Genomic DNA, 21,262 nt, shown 5'->3' with positions numbered 1-21,262 from the left:
ATTTCATCACCAAGGATGATAAAGCCTTTTAAATTTCTAAGTTTATTTGTTGCCATGGATATTGTACTACTATAAACACTGATTTCATATTCAAAATTAAATTTTAATATGGTATACAATTAACTTGCTATCTAGATAATTGTTGAAATGTCACCACTGTTATATTACTTCCTACAGACTTTTCTGTTAAATTTCTATTTGATAACTCTTTATGTAACACTCTAAGAGGTTCACAACATTTAAAGTGCCTCATATTGTTACTCTTCTGTACATTTAACATAAGAAATCTGAGGAAAGATAACTGGAATAGACAATTCAACTTTCATCCTGGAAAGCCCATACCACCAGGAACCAGATTGTTAGTGGAAGATTGGTATAAATATCATTTCCCTATGACCTACCTATTTCCCTCAACCACTTGTCTCCCCCTAACAACCTTTAACAGGAAGAGCCAGCCCACCAACACCTGCAGAGTCTGTCTCTACTGTCTCCTCATGAATCACAGAATGTTCCCTTAAACAGGTAAAACATAGCCTTAAATGACTTCCATGGCTTACAGTTTTCTATTTGCAACACTGTGATGTTTAATAGATTATCTTAACAGACCAAAATTCCAACATTTAAATCTTTCATTTGTCAAGAAGTTAGATGAGTCAAACTGTATTCAATAAGTTTAAGAAGGAAATATCCATAAGTAACTCTCATAATTTGCATTAACACACCAAAACATTAATACATAAATAATGCATTAATGTTTTGGGGGGAAAAAAGTATGCTTTTCCCCCCAAACTGACACACATGACTCTTAAAAAAAATTATGCTTATATTGCATCATCATCTTGTAAGAAAACATAAAATGTCAAACCTGTAGTGGAAAAATATGCTATTCTATTGCTATCTGTATTTCAATTTTGTTTCTGAAGCCAGTAATGTAAAGAGAAAAGATTTAAGAAAGATACTATTGAGAGCTAATAGATAAATCTGGAATCAAAATAAAACAGAAAATTTAGAAAACTTTAAAATACTAATAAAATAAACATTTTATTAATGCAAGTATGAAAAAACATGTGCACCAAAACAAAAGTGACTAATGCCGAATAAAAAAATGCTCAAATAATGTGTACCACATGATTCAATTTTTTAAACTTTATGTATAAAAGCTATATTTAATTACAAAGCTATGAACTATTAGAATGCTAACAATACTTTTCATATAAAGAAACTTAACAGTAGTAAAATAGGAATACATAAGATGCTTATTTTTGGTCCATTTGGAAAAAAGAACTAAGCTGGGGTTTTTTTCACATGCCTCCAAGCACAAAAATAGAATATAAGATGAAAACTGCAACATTCTTAGTGTTTTTCCTTGTAATTCTTTAAATGTCACCAGTCATAATAGCAATGAACTCCTCTTGATTTACTGTAAGAAAAAAAAATTTAAGTCAGAAATACAGTATTTTTCAGAGAACAATACTAAGTTACTTAAATTTTAAATTTTATATTATACAAATTCTTAATACCAAATATAACCTTTCCTTTTACTTCTTTTCTAAGAAGCTGAACATGTTTACTAAATGAAACTTCATGAGTGCAAAAACATATAAAATGTGATATACAATATAAATTGGTATTCTATAATATTAACTAGGAAAAGACATATTTTATAAGTTATAAAAAAGTCCATCACAATCATATTTGTATACACTAGCAAAGATCATTTTTAAAGCTTGAAATTGTTAATTTTTTATAGTCAAAGCCTATTTTCTTTATTCTACTAGTTCATTTAGCAAAGCCTTCCTTAAGTAAGTTAACTATATCATGCCTATATATCAGAATTCTAAAAGATGAAAACATATAAATAGAAAAAAGTCAAATTGTTGTTTTTGAACTTTTATATATTTAAAAGCCTATTTTAAAGAAAACATAATTGAAACCAGGTAAACCATACATCAAAAATATCCAGAGAAATTACAATTTTAAAAGATATAGACTTAATCTTAATTACAATGGAAATACTACAATATATAGATGTAAATGCAGGAAAATAAAAGACTAATTGTTAGTTTACCAAAATTATAAAATAAATTCAGTAAGAACCTCAATTTACAAAGCATAATGTTTAAGAAAGCAACCTAGAAATAGTAAGTGATAATAAGTAATATTAATGTAATCTTATTAAATATAAATTTTAATTACACATATACACGAATTATTAACAGAAATGTGAAGAAAAGAATGCTTCCCCTTTGTAAAACAGGACCCATGGAGTCCCCAGATTTAACACATACTTTTAACAAGGCACAAGTTAGGAATGGTAATTTTGATAATGATAACAAGATCACTACAATGAGAGAAAAGAGACGTTGATTCCAATCACAGCTCTGACACAGAACAGTTCTGCATCTCAATTTCTTCCTCTGAAAAGACTGAACTACAGAGATAATATTTTAGGTTGTTCCTAAGTCTTAAATACTGATAGTAATATATGAAAAAACACCACTGAATCAAACATTTTTTAAGTGCCTAGGGAATGCCAACACCATACTAGGAGTTATGTACTATATAAAAACAAACACAAGGGTTCCTATATCAGTATATCATAAAACTGATGTCAGGAAGATATTAAGTGATATAAAATTGTTAATTTTCTTAAAACCATGATATTGTAGTTAGGAAAGCTAATGTCCTTATTATTAGTAGGTGCATGCTAAAATATTGGGGGGCCAAGTTCATGATATATTTTTCAAGTGATTCAGAAAAAAATAAACACACTACAGATAAAGCAAATAAAATATATTGTTAATTCCTGAATCTAGGTAGAAGGTATAAAGGTGTTTGCTGCACTAATTTTAACATTTTTTCCTCTATGTATAAGAAGATTCATAAGAAAAAGTTAGAAAAGATTAACCAATTAAAAGGTTGAGGAGATAAAATATGTACATCAGGAATAATAAAGTATAATGGTTTCAGAAACCACAGAGAAAACCAATTTCAATAATCATGTCAGTCACATTTTATACAGGAAACAGAGAACATGTGCTGTAAAACAAAAAGCATGACAATTAAAATAAAAGTACGTATCAGTGTTGAAAAAACCCATCATAATGAGGAAAATCACTACTGATGAGAAAAATTTAGGTACAAATAAATTCTGACTTGGGCTCCAAAATAAAAATATAGGATTTGGTTTGATTGGTGGACAGAAAGCTTAGGTAGGAGACCACCTGAAAAATAGTTGAAGATAGAAATAGTACAAAAATAAGATTTAAGGAGTTAAGAATGAGCTCTCTAGAAGCCAAATAAGAACCATGAATCCATGCATTATTAAACATTTACAAGGCACTATGACAGACAACAGAACACAATACAAAACCTGTAATACTCAAAATACTTTCAATAATCTTTACAAATTGTAGTAGTGATCATTAACCTTTGCAGCTAAATGAATTCATTTCAGTATTTTATGAAAGCTATGATCTCTCTTCCCAGTTAAAAAATAAGATGAAATATACAAAAACTTTAAACGATTTCATTGTTATGCCCTTTCATTTAAGAATCCCTGATTTAGTCAATCTAGACTGAAGCATGTAGACCAAAACAGAAAATAAGAGGATGTTTTTAAGGAACAATATAATGAAAGCCTTAGAATGATTTGATTATAAATCATTTTAACAGTATAATACAACCATGATTAAAATATTCAAAAAGTATTTATGTTTTGTTAAACATCTAGAACTTTTCTCTCAAATGTAAAATCTCAATACTCAAATTTCAAATTCAATTTCATATTATTCTAAAACTAAAAAACACTTAATTTTTATATTATGTATATATAAACACCTTAATGTATTGTAACATTTCAAAAGTATTTTGAATTGTTTCAGCATTTCAGACATCAAAACAAAATATTTAAAAACAAAAATGTGGAAAACTGAAGGGAAGTGGCCAAGGAAATTAAATAATCTTCTTTTTAAACAATCTCCTTTATTATGAGTAAACCATTCAGACAATTAAGAGAATCTGTGATACCTATGTACATTTGGTTTTATAACCTTTTCTATCAACAATATCTTCTATCAAGTTCCTATATCTAATAAATATAGCATAATACCTACCTTAAAATAGGCATTTGATAAAATATTTACTGATCAAATGATATCCTTTATTTTCTTCTACAATGCCTTTTAAATGAAATTTTCATAAATCAATCATTTCATAGAGTAAATCATATTATATGTCATTAAAATAAAGAAATTTAGAGAAATTAAGTAGATAAGTAGCTCAGAGACCATCTGGCTTTGGAGGGAAAAAAAAATCAAGTTTTAGCATCTGAAGTGCCAACTGAATATTTTACTAATCCATTGCTTCCTATAATAGTATGCAATTTGTAAAACTCCACAAACATAGACATCTAATTAATATTTAACTTTATAGCACAAGAGGCAATACAGTGTTACAATAAAAAACATGTTGTCATTATGGAGATCTGAGTTTGAGTTCTGGCTCTGCCATGTATTAGCTTGGTGACAATGTTAGAAAGGTTATTATTAATCTCTCAGAGCTTTAGTTTCCATATCTATACAGGCAACTATCCTACACATGAATAGGTATAACATTGTATTTACTTCACAAAAGCTATCATGAAAATTAAGTGGCATAATCTACAATGTAACATGCTAAGCACAGAATAACTATATTTAACTATATGTTAACACTCATCATATTTACAGGATAGTCCACTTTGGCTTTTTAAATGTTGATTCCATTTGTCTACAAAAATATATTGTGTTTTATTTTACATATGTTGGGAGAGATGGTGAAGAAGGGATTCTTTCCGTATCATCACCACAGCTTTATTTATATTCCATATTATAGCTTCTTTACCTTTAACTCACTCACATTTATTCTCCTAATATACACAATAAAAACATTTTCACTGCTCTTAAAAACCGAACAGTGTGAAAAATTCATACACACAAAGACTTACTAAAGCCTACAAAAAAGGCAGCAAAGTATTATGATCTTTACCAGTTTAACATATATAAAGAAAGTACGTTATATCTAAACAAAACTATTTACACTCAAAGAATACAAATTAAGTAAACAGATTAACAAGTTATTATAAAATATGTCTTTCTACTTTTTCAAAAATAGGCAGATTTTCATATTGCTGCAGAGACCAATTTAAATTAAGGCAGTGTTCCAAAGCCAGACTAAATGGATTCAAGTTATAGTTCTCATTGTTTCTGCATATAAATGTCTTTCAACAATAATTTTCTGAACTTGCCACATTAACAACTAAAGGATGGGGCAAAAGTAGGTTTACAGTTGTGCATACATGAAAAACAGTTTATTTTCATCATTATTTGTTAATTATTGTGCTGTTTTCCATACAAACTGTAAACCTACTTTTGCCCTACCCTGAATACTTAGTATGTCTTGTCTGAAAAATAAATGTCAAGTAGCTACTATGAATTCTGTAAAGTATCATTCACAGTAGCATTTACAGATACAAAAAAATAGTATATGCATGTATTGCACTGTTATTTGTATGCTGTAAGACAATATTTGATGCATACATGAATCTTCAGACCTTATGCATTACCTAAGAAGGCTGCCCCACACCTCAGACTGAAAACTACCGGATAAGACTATTTTAATATAATACTGCCCTCCTCCCCCCAAAACAAAACAAATCTTAATAAGAAAAGACTATGCATCAGCTGTTTTTGATTTGTAATCAAGCACTTGGAAAAAAAATTATTTGCCTGTTAAGTCACTTGAATAAATGACAGTAGGATACCCAAGCAACAGTTGTACAGTGACAAAGTGGAATAATGAAAGCAAAGAAGCCTGAAGAAATGTTTTAAGGATGCACTAAAATAAATCTTCAAGCAAAGAAGTACAGATGTGAACTATGAGATTCAAAAGCAGCAGCCAGAGCAACATAACAAGGGATGAAGAAATGGACACATTTTTCTAAGCAAAGTTTCACTTCAAGCTTTAATTTAAAAGGCAGATTCCTAATTAATATTTTCTTCTGAAGTCAAATGAAGTTAATAACTGAAATCTAATTGCATGCGACTAGTACAGTAAAAATAAAGTTATAACTGATCTTTTGACACATTGTTAAAGATGTATGAAATAGATATATCAAGATTCTCTACATTACTGAAGATAGTACCTTTACAGAACAGAGTTCCTTTAAAGCTAATTTAGGGTAATAACAACTAGGGAAAACACAAAAAAATTTACATATTAAGGCAATAGATTCTAAATCCAAAATATTAGCATGAAAGCTTAAGAAATCATTTAAATTTCCTTAAGTTTTAATCATCTTTGTTTCAAAATACAAGTAACTATATCAACTGCCTTCAAAAAGCTGGTATTAAAAAAACAGAAAAATTTTGTAACACTCAAATATTCATATACATATGAGAAAAGGACAATCTACAAACCTGAACTGATAGTTGCTATTGTCTTACCTCCTTATTAAAGCATGCCAGTATTGCCAAGGTAATATATGTATATATTTAGAATATATGTATAGTGAGTATTATATCAATATATGTCTACTAAACATACTCCAACTCAGGGCTTTAAGTCAGCAAATATTAGAGCACTCATTATGTTAAAAAATGCAGAATATAAATACTAGTACAGACAAAAAAGAAAGGAAAACAAGCCTATCCTTAACACTAGGCACCATCAACTATCTTCATTCAATACTTACAACAACCCTATGCAATATTATCATTCTCATTTTTATAAATGGGAAAACTAAGACTCAAAAAAACATTAAAAACTTACATAAAGTTACAAAGCAACTAAGTAAATGGTAGAAATTCCATTCAAATGCAGGTCTGTGTGATTCCAAAGTCTCAGGCCTTTCACACTGTATGATTCCATACTGCTCTTAAGGGGCTTACAACAGAATTGGATATATACTTGTATAGAGTAGAAGGCAGTGCATAAAGTATCAAAATAGTTTGTTCCTCTAAATGCTATGGGCCCTCAGTGAAAGTCTCATGATTCATACAGAGACCACTGGGAAAGGATTTTCAGAAAAAGATGAAGTTTAAAATGCACCTGAGGGAACAACTAACATTTTAGCAGACAGAAATTAGCAATTAGAATATTCTAGGATTAAAGAATGGAATGACAAAAGGCACAGCATCAAACAGTGTTTTCAAGATAGAATGTATTTTGTCAAAGGGCGTATGTATGGGAGGTGAAGGTTAAAGTAAAAAAGTGGAAGACTACAAGTAGGAAATAATACTAGATACTTAAGGTAAGACAGATCATAAAAGAGCTTTGAACTTTAGGACCAATGAACTAAGGAATCATTGTGTCTGAACAAGGAAATGACATCATCAAACCTATACTTTGAAGAGCAGTTAGGAAGCTACAAAAGACTGCCCAGTCAGTGAGGGCAGAGACCACATCTGCTATTGTGTAGCACCAATCAGCACATACAACACAGTACCCAGCAGGCATACAAGAAAATAATGAGGCTATGAAAACATTCCTACAAAGAAATCAGGATCTGAACTAGGACACCAGCAGTAAACAAAGATATAAAATGGATTCAGAACATCTGAAGGACAAAATCAATAGAACTTAGTAAAATTTAGAAGTGCATGTATGTTGAGGAAGAAGGTATTAATGGCTGAAATTTTACTAAGTGGCTGAACTTTTGGTGATGTCTCACCCACAAAGAAAAGTATCTTCTTGAAGTGTGAAATCTCATATTACAATCCATACATTTGCTTCCAAAGGGCTGCTTTGCTTCATTCTAAATCAAAAATGTAAAATATTTATGCAAAAAGCCCATTACAGGATGAACAATTGTACTAGATAGTTTGTAAAAGATCTTGAAAATAATTTGGCTTTAGAAAAACTTACTAGATGTATGTATCACAAATACCTGGAATATGTTTTACTCAAACTTACTTTCTCCATCACCATCTTTATCAAATTCTTCTATCATAGCACGAAGTTCTTCATCACTCATGTTTTCACCCAGTTCTCTGGCAACTCGTCGCAAATTCCTCAAGCTTATTTTACCTGAATCATCATCATCAAATAGTTTAAATGCCTTCAATATTTCTTCATGTGGATCTCTCTCCAATATCCAGTCTGTCACTAGAGTTTAAAAAAAATAGAAGGTAAAAAATAAACCTTTGCCTTGGCTGGTGTGGCTCAGTGGATTGAGTGCCATCCTGCAAACCAAATGGTTGTCAGTTCAATCCCCAGTCAGGGCACATGCATGGGTTGTGGGCCAGATCCCAGGCAGGGGGCATGAGAGGCAACCACACAATGATGTTTCTCTCCCTTTCTTTTTCCCTCCCTTCCCCTCTCTCTAAAAATGATAAATTTTTTTAAAAAAATCAACTTCTCCATGAAAAAAATAAATTAACCTTCATAATCTCAAAGGCATTCATTTGTGAAATCAACTAAGTACTACATGAGAAGTAAACCATGAATCTGTCAACATTTAGTTTGGGTAATATAATGCCAAATCAGAGCCCAAAAAGCCAGAGATAAACCTGAAATTAGAAAAATCAAATTCATATTTTAAAATTTAACCTTTATAATGTCAGTAATTCCTCCTATTATAAGAGTAAGCAAAACTGTATTGCACAAAGTCAAAATAAAAGGAATTATATACCATATTTGTCTATTGGTCTAGGAGTTCATAACCTAATTGGAGAGATGTTATACCAACAAAAAAATTAAAACTAACTAGATAAAAGATGTTTGCTGGCTAAAGTTAACAGTAACACTAACTGCTCCTCAAATTAACCCAACTAAAAACAAACACTGAAAAATTAATAAAACACACTGCCACCGTTGATACAGACACAATCTCAGAGTGTCCCACTGAAAATGCTACTTGCGCCTTCATGACTAGGAGAATCTGTTGGTTTTCCAAAATATGAGTAGTTATTAAAAGAATTAAATCTAATTGTAGTAAGACAGCAGAGAAAAAAAAAGGCCTGGAGAGGAGCCCTCATTTTATTCAGCAAGATAATTTCAGACAAGTAACTAAAATTAAGTGAGTAATTTCACAACTCTATAGCTGAAAGTAGCAATGCCTTTTAATATACTAAATGTAACAACATATAATTTAGTAAACTCAATACTTTTAATTTTACCATTCTTAATAGCCTCAACAACAAAACTGAAGTAGAACTCCATGGTATATAGATAAAAATCTGAAAATATATCTAAGTAAAATCTCTGAAGTAATCCTGTGAGTCTAACATTACAACAAAAGGTATTTATGACTTTCACTGTGTCATTGAAAATAATTCAATCCTATTGAGGTTTACAAAATCATTAAAATCTCACAAGTGCTTGTATATGGAAAGTACGGAAATGTTTAATGCACCCAAAAGGAAAAATCAATTCAAACCACCAATATTTTATTATTTTGCTATTTTGTCATATTTGAATAAGCTTTAGAATAAGCACCTATTTATTATTCAAGATAGTGTTAAATCATCTACACATATATTTAATAGTTTTCTTTTATCCATTAGTTTTATCCAAAAAGTCTACTAAGTAACTAATTGAAGTATATTATTATAAGTATGCAAATCATCAAAGCTCATAAATATTCAGTCAAAAAGGAATTGGCATATATACAGCCATAACACCAAAATAAAATACCACACTTAACTCTATGGCTCATACTCAACTTATTTTGAATTTAGTTCCAACAAAAAAGCAGGACAAGGAAAAAAAAGTGTTAAGAAATTTTCTTCACCAATTAAATAATTAACATGACAGGTGAACCAAAAAAGCAGCTTGCTGCAAGTATTAATGTATTTAAAGAAGCAAAAGGGTGATCTGAGGAACAGATGGGGCTTCAAGATATATAAATTCTTTTCCTACCAGTGCTTTAATTGTGTTAGTTACTTCAGACTATGTGTTTGCATAATCTTGTATCAATACTTTGTCTTAGAATGCAACTTTTCTTAAGAACTATAAATACCCATCATTCTGGACAGCTAACATATTAAACTTTATGGTGACTCTCCATGCCTTTGCATTCTATTCCTGTTCTATAGAATAGAATTTAATTATAAGAAATACATTTTCTTTCCATGAAAATAAATCAAATGACATGCAGGCAGTTAAGGTGGGTTCAGTCTACAGTATTTCACAAATTTCATGTAACTCTTTTCAAATGATTCACACTATCAGAAATGCACTTCCTTAAAATAATAGACCTAACACTTTGTAAAAATCACTTAAAAATACAACAAATTAAAAAACATAACATTAAAAGTTTATAAAAAATCATTAAAAGTAAAGTTAGAAATCTAGCTTCAACTATATATCTCACTTTTCTAGGCAAAAATACCAGTTACTATAAACTCAACATTTTGGAGTCAAAATTCCTTCCACTATCACCAAGACAGCAATGCCCCACCACAAATGGATGAGATCATTGTTAACAGATAGCTTCCCATATTTGAAAAGGCTGGAAATTTTCAATCCTATAAACCTAATTGGTGAGGATGCTACTTACCTTTTTACTCTTAAACTTATTATTCCTTTTCATGCTCACCACACCTTCAGCATAAAATATATATTATTTTCAGTCTGCAGTCTCTCTTCCCTCCAACTCATCTTTAATACTCTCAATGAACTTATCTTTTTAAATAAAACATATCAGTTACTCTTCTTTAAAAATTAACAATGATCCTCTGCTGACTCAAGTCCAAACTCTACAGGTTATGCAAGACTTTACCTATCTCACTCCATCTTAACTCTTTAGTCATTTCTCTAAGCTCTAGAGCAGGGAACTATCCAGTTTCCCAAAGGTACCACTCTTTCTTTTCTCTTCCTGAATGCCTCCCTCTACTCCATCCACAATCTCCTCCTTGGGATGATATCCTACTCACATTTCGAAAGGCTTAAACAAAAAATCCCCTCTGCAAAGTCTTCAATTGCTCTAATCAGAAATTAACAAATCATTCCTGTTAAAGGCCAGACAGTAAATATTACAGACATTTTTGGGGGGCTGGGCAGGGGGAACAGTGTCTGTCTAAACTACTCACTTTGCCATGGTGGCACAAAAGCATAAAACAATGGATGTGGCAGTGTGCAGGCAACAGCTGAATTTGGCCTAGGCCTATAGTTTGGCAACTCCTTCCCCAGACAAGATTATAATTTACCAGGTGGCACCATACCTTGTGGTCACCTATATTTAGTAAGCTCCTTGAAAGAAGAACCTCTTAATAACTTTAATTAATTCCCTCCCTCACCCTACCACTGTATCTAATGCCAAAAAATTCAGCAAATATTTGTTAAATAAGCAGAACAAAACCAGTAATATCCTATCCTATATAGCCAGTGAAATAATAAGTAGTATGTGCCAAAAAATACATGGAATACAAACATCTGACTGATCTTGGTCTCACTTTAAAGCATCAATTCCTAAAACACCTATGATACTCACTAGCCTCAGGCTGTCTATACTCTAAACTTACCTCAAATATATTTTAATACTTTTCCCAAGTATTGGGAAGAATACAGTAAGGGTCAGACTTCATCCAGAAATATCATACAACAGTATCCTTAAACAGTAATAGATGGTACATAAGCTAAGAACTCAAATGTTCTGATCTCGAGTTACTTGTCCCAACATATAACATATATTTATCTGTGATCAGTTACTTTTCAAAAATAATTAACCAATAGGGAAAATACATAGTCCTTGATTGTTTGATTCCCAATCATTAAAATTTTTATTTGACAGCTAGTATTCTTAACAGGTAGCCTTAGGACACAGCTAAAGTGTCATGCTGAGCCTGTCAAAAGGTCAATCTTTGAAGAGCTGAAATTCAGCCATGGCCTTTTATTCTATAAGGGATCCAGCATTTCTGCTCTACTAAGTAACACAGAAAAGATAGAGGGCATGGAACTCTGGCTTCAACTGCTAATAAAATCACACTTATAAAAATTGTATTCACTTAAGATGAAATAATATTTAGTAAAATTATTAATGACAATGACCTACTACTTAAAATAGCCCACAACTATGAAAAAAAGTAATCAGAAAAATATAAATATACGCAGAATACTTTTTATGTTCCAGTGATGCAATATGATTATTCCCAGCCATTAAAACAAATAAAACAAAATTCTTTTTAAAGTAATAATAACAACAAATACTTAATAGCACTTACTATATGCTAGGGCCTTCCTAAGGACTTTACATATTATTAATGCATTTATTCTTCAAAAGAACCCTATGAGGTAGTACAACCATCTACATTACAGTAGAAAATGAGGCACAAAGCACAATGACCAAAAGTAACACAGCTAGTAAGTGGCACGATCAAGATTTGAAGTCAGGCAATCTAGTAGTAAATCACCCATGCTAAACCACTGCATTGTACCAAATGTACCTGAATTATAGCTCTTTCCTAATAGTATCATTTCCACTATATCTTAACACCTTGTTTCTATAAATAAGCCCTAGACTAAAATCATCAACTCCAGGGGTACTTTGATATTGAGAGAACAGAGATGGCTCCTTCCCGCTTCTCAAATAAATAATTCTACAAGTTAGAGAAAAGAAAGAAATATTCTCCTCAAAGGGACAATAAGATAGCTCCTAACCAGTCATCTGTTAGTTCATAAATTGGGGATCTTCTGTGCTGTGTTTTCTTTCTCTTTTAGATTTATCCTTTAACTTCTCTCTTCTTCACTTTTGGTTTGAATTTCTAGATTTTAAAATATGAATGACATGATATGAGTCTATTTTTCCATATATACTAATTTTCATTTCTTTTTGATTCTCATATTGCTTTTTGCTGAATATTTAAAATAAAGGGTTCAAGTGTGAATATAATTGAATTTGTCCCTAAACTTTAAAAATTTCTAAAAATAACTATATGCTATGGTTATATTATGATCCATATAAAGTGGCACCATAAATGTAGACAATTAATTTAATAAAAACAAAACCAATTATAGAGGCTTCCACCCAACATAGAGGCATAGATAGATACGCTTCACTTCCTTGCATAACCAAAAGGACAAAACCAACTTAAAAACAAAAAACAACCAGAACTGCCAGAAAGTTGAAGTCTATGGAAGTCCAACAACCAAACAGTTAAAGAAGAAACATTCATCCAGGCTGATGCACCAAGACAAAAAAATATGGCCCAAATGAAAAAACAGATCAAAACTACAAAAAAAGAACTAATCGACAAGGAGATAGCCAAGCTAATAGATGCAGAGTTCAAAACACTGGTAATCGGGATGCTCACAGAAATGATAGTGTATGGTCACAAAATAAAGGAAGAAGTGAAGGCTATACAAAGTGAAATAAAAAAAAAGTATACAGGACCAACAGTGAATGGAGGAAAACCAGGACTCAAATCAACAATTTAGAACAAAAGGAAGAAATCAATATTCAACTGGAACAGAATGAAGAAACAAGAATTCAAAAAAATGAGGAGAGGCTTAGGAACCTCATTTTAATGAGGACAACTTTAAATGTTCCAACATCTGAATCACAGGGGTGCCAGGAGAAGAGGAAGAGCAAGAAATGGAACACTTATTTGAACAAATAATGAAGGAAAACTTCCCCAATTTGGTTAAAGAAATACATTTCCAAGACATCCAGGAACCTCAGAGAATCCCAAAGAAATTAGACCCAAGGGGGAATACACCAAGACACATCATAATTAAATTACCCAAGATTAGACATAAGGAGAGAATCTTAAAAGCAGCAAGAGAAAAGGAAACAGTTACCTACAAAGGAGTTCCCACAGCATCAGCTGATTCCTCAAAAGAAACCTTGCAGGCAAGAAGGGGCTGGAAAGAAGTATTTAAAGTCATGAAAGGAAAGGACCTACATCCAAGATGACCCTATCCAGCAAAGCTATCATTTAGAATGGAAGGGCATATAAAGTGCTTTCCAGACAAGGTCAAGTTAAAGGAGTTCCTCATCACCAAGCCTTTATTGTATGAAATGTTAAAGGGACTTATATAAGAAAAAGAAAATCAAAACTATGAACAGTACACTGACAATAAACTCACAATTATCAACAACTGAACCTAAAAAATAAAACAAAAACAAACTAAGCAAACAAGAACAGGAAAAGAATCACAGAAATGGAGATCACGTAGAGAGGGTTGTCAGCGGGGAGACAGAGTGGGAAGAATGGTGGGAAAAGGTACAGGGAATAAACATAATTGGTAGGCACAAAATAGAAGGGGGAGGTTGAGAAAAGTATAGGAAATGTAGAAGCCAAAGAACTCATATGTATGACCCATGAACATGAACTAAGCCACTGGGGGGGGGGATGCTGAAAGGAGGAGGGGTGCAGGGCAGAGGGGGATAAAGGGGAGAAAAAAGTGGGACCACTGTAATAGCATAATCAATAAAATATACTTAAAAATAAAAATATAAAACAAACCTAAATATGCATAAATTCTATGAGTAAAATCCTAGGCAATGTAAGTTATAATACCAAAGTCTTTACCTTCCAGAATCCTCTATTCCAAAAAAGACTCAGTTATGTATATAGTAGGTTAGAGGATTTAAAAATATAAGAGGCCTTCTGGAAAAAGTCCAGCCATTGTTAATAGCACAAGAACAGTTTGTGCAACATTGATGTAACCTAGCAGCCAAGGACAGCAGACTGGAATGCATGTGGATGAACAGTGATGACTTCATTGTACTAGTCAGTGTGGGCAGTAGAGCCACTGAGCTTGCGAACTGTGTGGCCGTGGCACTCAAAATGGCTGATTGAGTAGAACAATGAATCTTTATCAAATTTTGCGTTAAGCTTGAACTTTCCTCCACAGAAACTATTTAGATGGTTGAGTCGAGTCCACAGTTACAGGCAACAAGTGATTGGCAGCTTCAGCAAGACAATGTGCCCTCTCATGCACCACGTCTCATGCCAAGTTTTTTGGCAAAATATCAAATCACCCAGGTGACTCAGCCCCCATACAGTCCAGATTTGGTACCCTGCAACTTCTGGCTTTTCTCAAAACTAAAACCACCTTTGAAAGGGAAGAGATTTCAGAAAGTTGATGAGATTCAGGAAAATACAACAGAGCAGCTGAATGGCAATTCCAACAAAGGATTTTGCAGAGTGCTTTGAATAGCAGAAGATACTCTGAGAGAACTGTGTGAGGTCCCAAGGTGCCTACTTTGAAGGGGACTGAGGCAGCACTGTCCTATGTACAATATTTCTTGTACTTTGTGTCTTCTTCAATAAGTGTCTCTATTTTTCATATTACATGGATGGATACCTTCTGGACAGACCATATATACACATATATATGCTATAAATAACTCACTAAAATCAACTATACAAAAGTTTAACCATATTAAGCCCTCGCTGACACATTATCTTCAGTTGGTTATCCTAAAATGTTTCCTGCTTCCAATTTGCCAACTGCCTACAATTACTACAATTCTTACTATAATTCTCTCCTCACTGGCAAATTTAAATAAATTATTTTATTCACCAAGATCAAGGTTATCAAGAGTATGTATCCTCTCATAAGCTTTGTCAACCTGAACGTATGCACTTTATCTACAGCCAAAGATAGCAACTGGTACAGGTTCCCTCTCTTCCCACATTGCCAGCAAAAATCACATACCAAATGCTCTTGGGAAATATTTTCCAAACAAAAGGATACCAAAATTTTCTGTTTCACTGGGTAAATATTATTTTTGATCACCCTCTTATTTTTGTCATAAACACACATTACTTGGAAAGACATTTTTCTATAAAAAAAACTACACGACAGTTCCTAAGTTACAATTTTACAAAACACAAAATAGTAAACCCTATAGTGAAGCTATAAATCCTTTTTCTTTGAAAATAAACATAAAGAGTATGCCCCAAAACATCCATAAAATCCACTTATACAACAATGTTCATTAACAAAATTCTATAACCCAGAGAATTAAAAAATAGTGACATTGACCAGATAATTTCCTAACAACTGCTAGATACAAAGACTATTAAATACACACCAACTTCATTAAAATCTTCAAAGGTGATTTTCCCTGTAGCTTCTCTGTCATAATCTTTAAGAATCTTCAGTACATCAGCTTTTTTTACATCAAACCCCAGGGCTCTCATTGCCACCTTTTGGATTAAAAGGGAAAAGCAAATTATAAAACATTCTTTCAAAAAACTAATTTCAAATTCTTAAATAAATTTTACAATTTAAGAGATGATAATGGCATATTAATAAAACATAATTTGTTTGCATGTTTTATGCCTCCAAAATAGAAAAGAGATAGTTTTTCTTCACTATTGAAATAAATGGCAATTTGTTAAATTTATATACCCTTTTTTTATGACAAACTAATCAACGAGTGTTTATGGAATATATTATATGATGCACTGACTTAATGCACAGATGTCAGTAACAAGTTATTTGTTTTCAAAGGATTAACAACCAAAACGGAAAAAAGGCACAACATAAACATTACAAAGTAACATAATGTAATATATTTAAAAAACATTAAAATAAGAACTATCATCAGAACTCTACATGATCAGGTAGTACGTGAGCCTGACTTTAGAAAAGAAAACCTTGTTACCATAGTATAAAGGAGAGACATGTTATTAGTTAAAGAAATCTTACTTGGAGAGATTCAAGTTGTTCCTTGATATATGGATAAACTGGAATAGAAGAGTATTTGGGAAAGGATGACTAGTATTAAGACACCAAAATAAAGAATAAGTTTGAGAACAGTGAACAGAGCAGTTTATCTTATCTGAATGGGAAGAGCTCAGGTGGAAATAAGCAGTTACAAAATGAGAGAAGTAGATAGTAGTAAAAGTGTGGAAAACAGTCAATAAAACCAAAAAACCTGAAATTTATGCATTACACTGAGAAACTAGTAAAGGTTTACAAGCAATAAACAATATGGGGAGATTTTATAAGATGAATGTACAAGGTGAGAAACCACTTATCTAGGTATGACATAAGATCCCAATCCGAGATCATAAAAATGACAACAAATGAAAGAGACATTATAAAGAAACACTGATAAAGCCTGGGTAACTGGGGGGGGGGGGGGAATGGAAAGAGAGAAACAAAGAGCTACAAAATAGCTACTTTTCTCATTGTGTTGAGTGTCAGATCCATGCTATCCTAAACACCAATTTCCCCTTGTATCTTTGTAAATAATTCCAGATCTTAAAGTTGACATTTTCCCCTGTTAAGAGTGTCAACATCACTCATCAATGTCTGAACCGTAGAAAGTTGAGATTTTGTTTACAAACATGTTCAAATGAAAAAATAAATAAGACTCCACAAATGAAAAAAAGAATGAGTTGCCAAAGAATATGGTAAGAACTGTTTAAATCCTGTAGTTTGAAAAATTTTAATTACGTGAATGAAAAATAAGCCCCTTCACAGGAACATATTTTTACATTTAAAAAACTATTCATTTTAGCCCTGGCCAGGTGACTCAGTTGGTTGGAGCAACATCCTATATACCAAAAGCTTGTGGGTTTGATTCCCAGCGAGGGCACACACCCAGGTGGCAGGTTCAATCCCCATTCAGGCCAGATACAGGAGGGCAATGGATCCATGTTTCTCTCTCACATAGATGCTTCTCTCTCTCAAATCAATGAAAATCCTTGGGCCAGAATTAAAAATAAATAAATAAATAATAAAACAAAATACTATTTATTTTACCATGTGAAGAGGAGTTTCTAAAAAAGATGTTCGGAGTATTATTCAACTTTATCATCACACTTAATTGTGAATGTCTGAAATGGTTTCATATTTCTAAAACCAGTTTAGTTAAAATAATTATTTAGAAATGTATTTTTTACCAACTATCAAACATGTAAATCATTTAATCAGAAAAATATAACATTTTATTTATTTTTAAGATTTTTATTTATTTATTTTTAGAGAGGGAAAGGGAGAGAGAGAGGGCAGGAAACACGGATGTGTGGTTGCCTCTCATGTGCCCCCTACTGGGGACCTGGCCCACAACCCACGCATGTGCCCTTACTAGGAATCAAACCAGCAACCTTTGGTTTGCAGGCGAACACTCAATCCAGTGAGCCACACCAGCCAGAGCAAAATATATGACATTTTAAAGTATACTATTACCTTTAATTCATGATAATCTATTGCTTCATCTTTGTCAGTGTCAAATAGTTCAAAAGCATCTTTAATTTCTTGTTTCTGTTCTTCGGAAAGTTCTCTTCTTTTTTTCCTCTTTGTTTTGTCTACAATTTCACTTCTATGAAATAAAAAGAAAAAAGTCTATTTAGCCCATTTAAATTCTATTCTCCTATGCCTCCAAATGATTAAGATTTCAAAAATGCAACCATAAACCTTAGTCAGTGAATTTTCTACATTTCTTAAAAAGACATATTTTTGAGAGAGAATTTTTCCTTACATGCTTCGAAGAAATTTTCCTTATATTGCATAGTTCAAGCTGCTATAAATTTGCACTCCCCCAAACTGGGAAGTGTTATAGGTTGTTTTAAAAAAAATGAGGACCTAATGTTCCTTCCTCCTAGCCTCGTATTTATTCCCACTAATGTTGCTGTGGAAGAAGCAAGAACTGTTAAGATAAATTACATTATGTCAGAAGTATCCCCCCAAAACAAAGTGTCCATACTTACTGTTCACACTGTTCTGCAATATAAAGTGTTTATTTAAAAGTAAAATTCATAATTGACAATCACTATATATTTGGTTTGCTTTTGATGTTTTATAACTGACTTATCAAAATTACTACCAAAAAACATAAATTTATCAAGTTACAAAGAACTTTAGCATTATGGATTAGAAATGTTCTTACTTATTTCCAAAAGTTTGGCACTTTTATCATTTCTTCCAGTGATATTAGCAAATCAGCCAAAATACTGAGTCCATATATATTTTGACTACTAAACATCAAAAAAGTACCCCATATTTGTGCCAAATATATAACAATGTGAGGAGTCAATGGTCTTAAAAATCTCTCCTAACATGAAAATTCATATTTAATTTCTCATAAACTCTGGAAAACCTTGTTTTAAAAAAAATGTATTCTAAAAGCTAGGAATGTCTTCCCTAAGAGATGGAGATCCAAGTTTTCCAAATTTTCAAATGGGACTGCTGCAACACGTGTAATTTTTGAAAGAGAAAATTTTGTAAAACTTTAAACTATAAAATCCAGTTGATCTTATTATAAGTTGGCTATTTCCAATTGAAGTTTTTTTTGTTCTCTGATAATCTACCAAAAACAAACAAAAAAAACAAAAAACAAGGGAAGGTCAGAAGAAGGAGGATAAAGCTGAGATCTTTCACAAGAGACTTCAGACAAGTATGGACATTCCCGGGGTCAGTTATTTCTCTTTCCACGACTCCGAGTGGCCAAGTCCAAAACCGACCGGCAACTGACCCCACCCTTTTTAAAAGTGGTGCAGCTACGGGGTTCAAGTAAAACATCTAGATCAAGCTGGGGAAGGGGGAAACAAGATTAGAGGTCGAATTGAGTGTGAGATAAAGAAACTTAACACATTTTCTTAATCTGGGTCTCTATGAGTACCGTAAAGCAAGATCCCGGGAGAAGGGCGAGGAGTTTTGTATTATTCCCAAAATTTACAGAAAATATGTCATGAGCAGCGCAGCTGAGATTGTGGCTGTAAAACCAGAGGGAGTAACTGAACCAAAGGGATGCTCCATGGCCTGATTCCTTGAAAAATATCGCGATAGTTTGTAGCCTCTTTGCAACCAAAATAGCCCATCTTTTAGTTGCTCCAAGCCCAACGCGTTAATAGGTATGGCTACCTCAGCTGCAAAGCACGGGGTTCATCACCTGCGGCACTCCTGGTCCCCTAGGATGAAAAGTGCGGCCCGGGAACATGTTGGCAGAGGTTCATTTTACTCGTCTCAAACTGCATCCCCTTCCTCGCCTGGGCCCCAAACTGCCTCCCTTGTACACCCGCCCTGGGACCCGCTGCCGGGGTATGGAGAGCATTGCCGCCTCCTCATTACCGACCTCAGAGCTAAACTCATTTTCTCTTCGGACAGAGACGTTCCTCTCAAGAACGACTTTAACTCCCTAATGAAGGTAGAACCACTTGCACAAGCCGTTCAACAGACAACGACGACCTCAGCGGCCTTAAGGACCTCCCACAAGATAGACACTTCTGAACTAGATTGGTTGAAATTGTGAGTGTCCTGCCCATCGTGGCGGAAGCGTCTTTAGTCCTCGTCTCTCATTGGACACACTTCACATCTATCAAAGAAACCGCTGTACCCTCCTACGCTTTAGATTGGCCTGTGGCATTTTCCCCGAATCCTTTGCGGAGAGAGGATTTGAGTCCTTGCTTGGGGATTCGAAGTGTGGTTGCATCCATCCTCACAGGAGGAGGTCTGCCGCACGTGGGCGAAGGTCCAGAGATCGGAAGGGTGGCTGCGAGGGAAGCGGAGGCTGGGGGGCGGGGGCTCAAGGAGAAACGCGCCTCAGGCTATCCACCGGCAAGGCGAGAGTAGCTGAGGGAGGAGGTCTGTGAAATTTAGTTTCTCTGTATTCTAAGAACTTGGAGGGTGTGAGTATATGCGGGGGTGGGTGGGGGGGGACATTTTTGTTTAAAAAGCAAATTTAAATGGCCCTTTCCCCAATTTGGATGCCAGTAGGTGTGAATCTGCTTGTTTCCCCTCTTTACAAACTTAGTGGTGCTGAGGCAGGTGCTGTGCATTATATGTACATGGATAATCACTGGGTTGGATTATTCACTTATTTAAGGTGAAGCTGCACCTAGCCCGCACTTCGTTCCTCTTCCATCTTGGAACGGATTTGTTCTCTTTTGATCTTTATTTGCCAGTGCTGTAAGCTGGAAAATACGCATGATGTTATCTCCACCAGCAAACCATGTTTCTTGGAACTCACTTGGTATTTAATATATTTACTTGCTTATCTCTCCTGCTAGCCTGAATTTTTTCAAGGCCCAGAATGCTCTTCCTAGTGCCTAATGCAAGTGGCTGGTGCATAGGTGCTCAAATATTTTCATTGGATGGAATCTTGCTGCAAAAACGCAAAAAGTACTGAACTAAATTGCTAATCTCAAACGAATAAAATTGCCTGAAGGTGAGGGTGTAGCAAGAGAAGGAGAAAGATATTGATATAATCCTAAGGTGTTACATATACATATCACTTTAAACATACACCTATATAAATATAAACATATGTACATATAAAGGTTTGGAGAAGAAAGCGAGCAGGTAGAGAAAAGTCTTTTGG

The 21,262-nt window shown here is 33.3% G+C and overlaps 1 protein-coding gene across 1 annotated transcript; it reads right to left on the bottom strand.

Annotated features, from left to right (window-relative positions):
- Window positions 1-1,022: 1,022 nt before the first annotated feature.
- On the bottom strand, window positions 1,023-20,155 carry CETN3 (centrin 3). Its single transcript, XM_045847972.1, has 5 exons — window positions 20,018-20,155; window positions 18,133-18,265; window positions 16,025-16,139; window positions 7,954-8,145; window positions 1,023-1,420 (listed from the first exon to the last, which is right to left on the bottom strand). The coding sequence occupies exons 1-5, from the start codon at window positions 20,032-20,034 to the stop codon at window positions 1,377-1,379; spliced, it is 501 nt and encodes a 166-aa protein (XP_045703928.1). The 5' UTR covers window positions 20,035-20,155; the 3' UTR covers window positions 1,023-1,376.
- Window positions 20,156-21,262: the final 1,107 nt, after the last annotated feature.

This window comes from Phyllostomus hastatus, unplaced genomic scaffold (assembly GCF_019186645.2).
Source record: "Phyllostomus hastatus isolate PE091 unplaced genomic scaffold, TTU_PhHast_1.1 phas_contig_58, whole genome shotgun sequence".
NCBI lineage: Eukaryota > Metazoa > Chordata > Mammalia > Chiroptera > Phyllostomidae > Phyllostomus > Phyllostomus hastatus.
The sequence above is the reverse complement of the archived record's forward strand: the minus strand, read 5'-3'. Positions and strand labels throughout refer to the sequence as shown.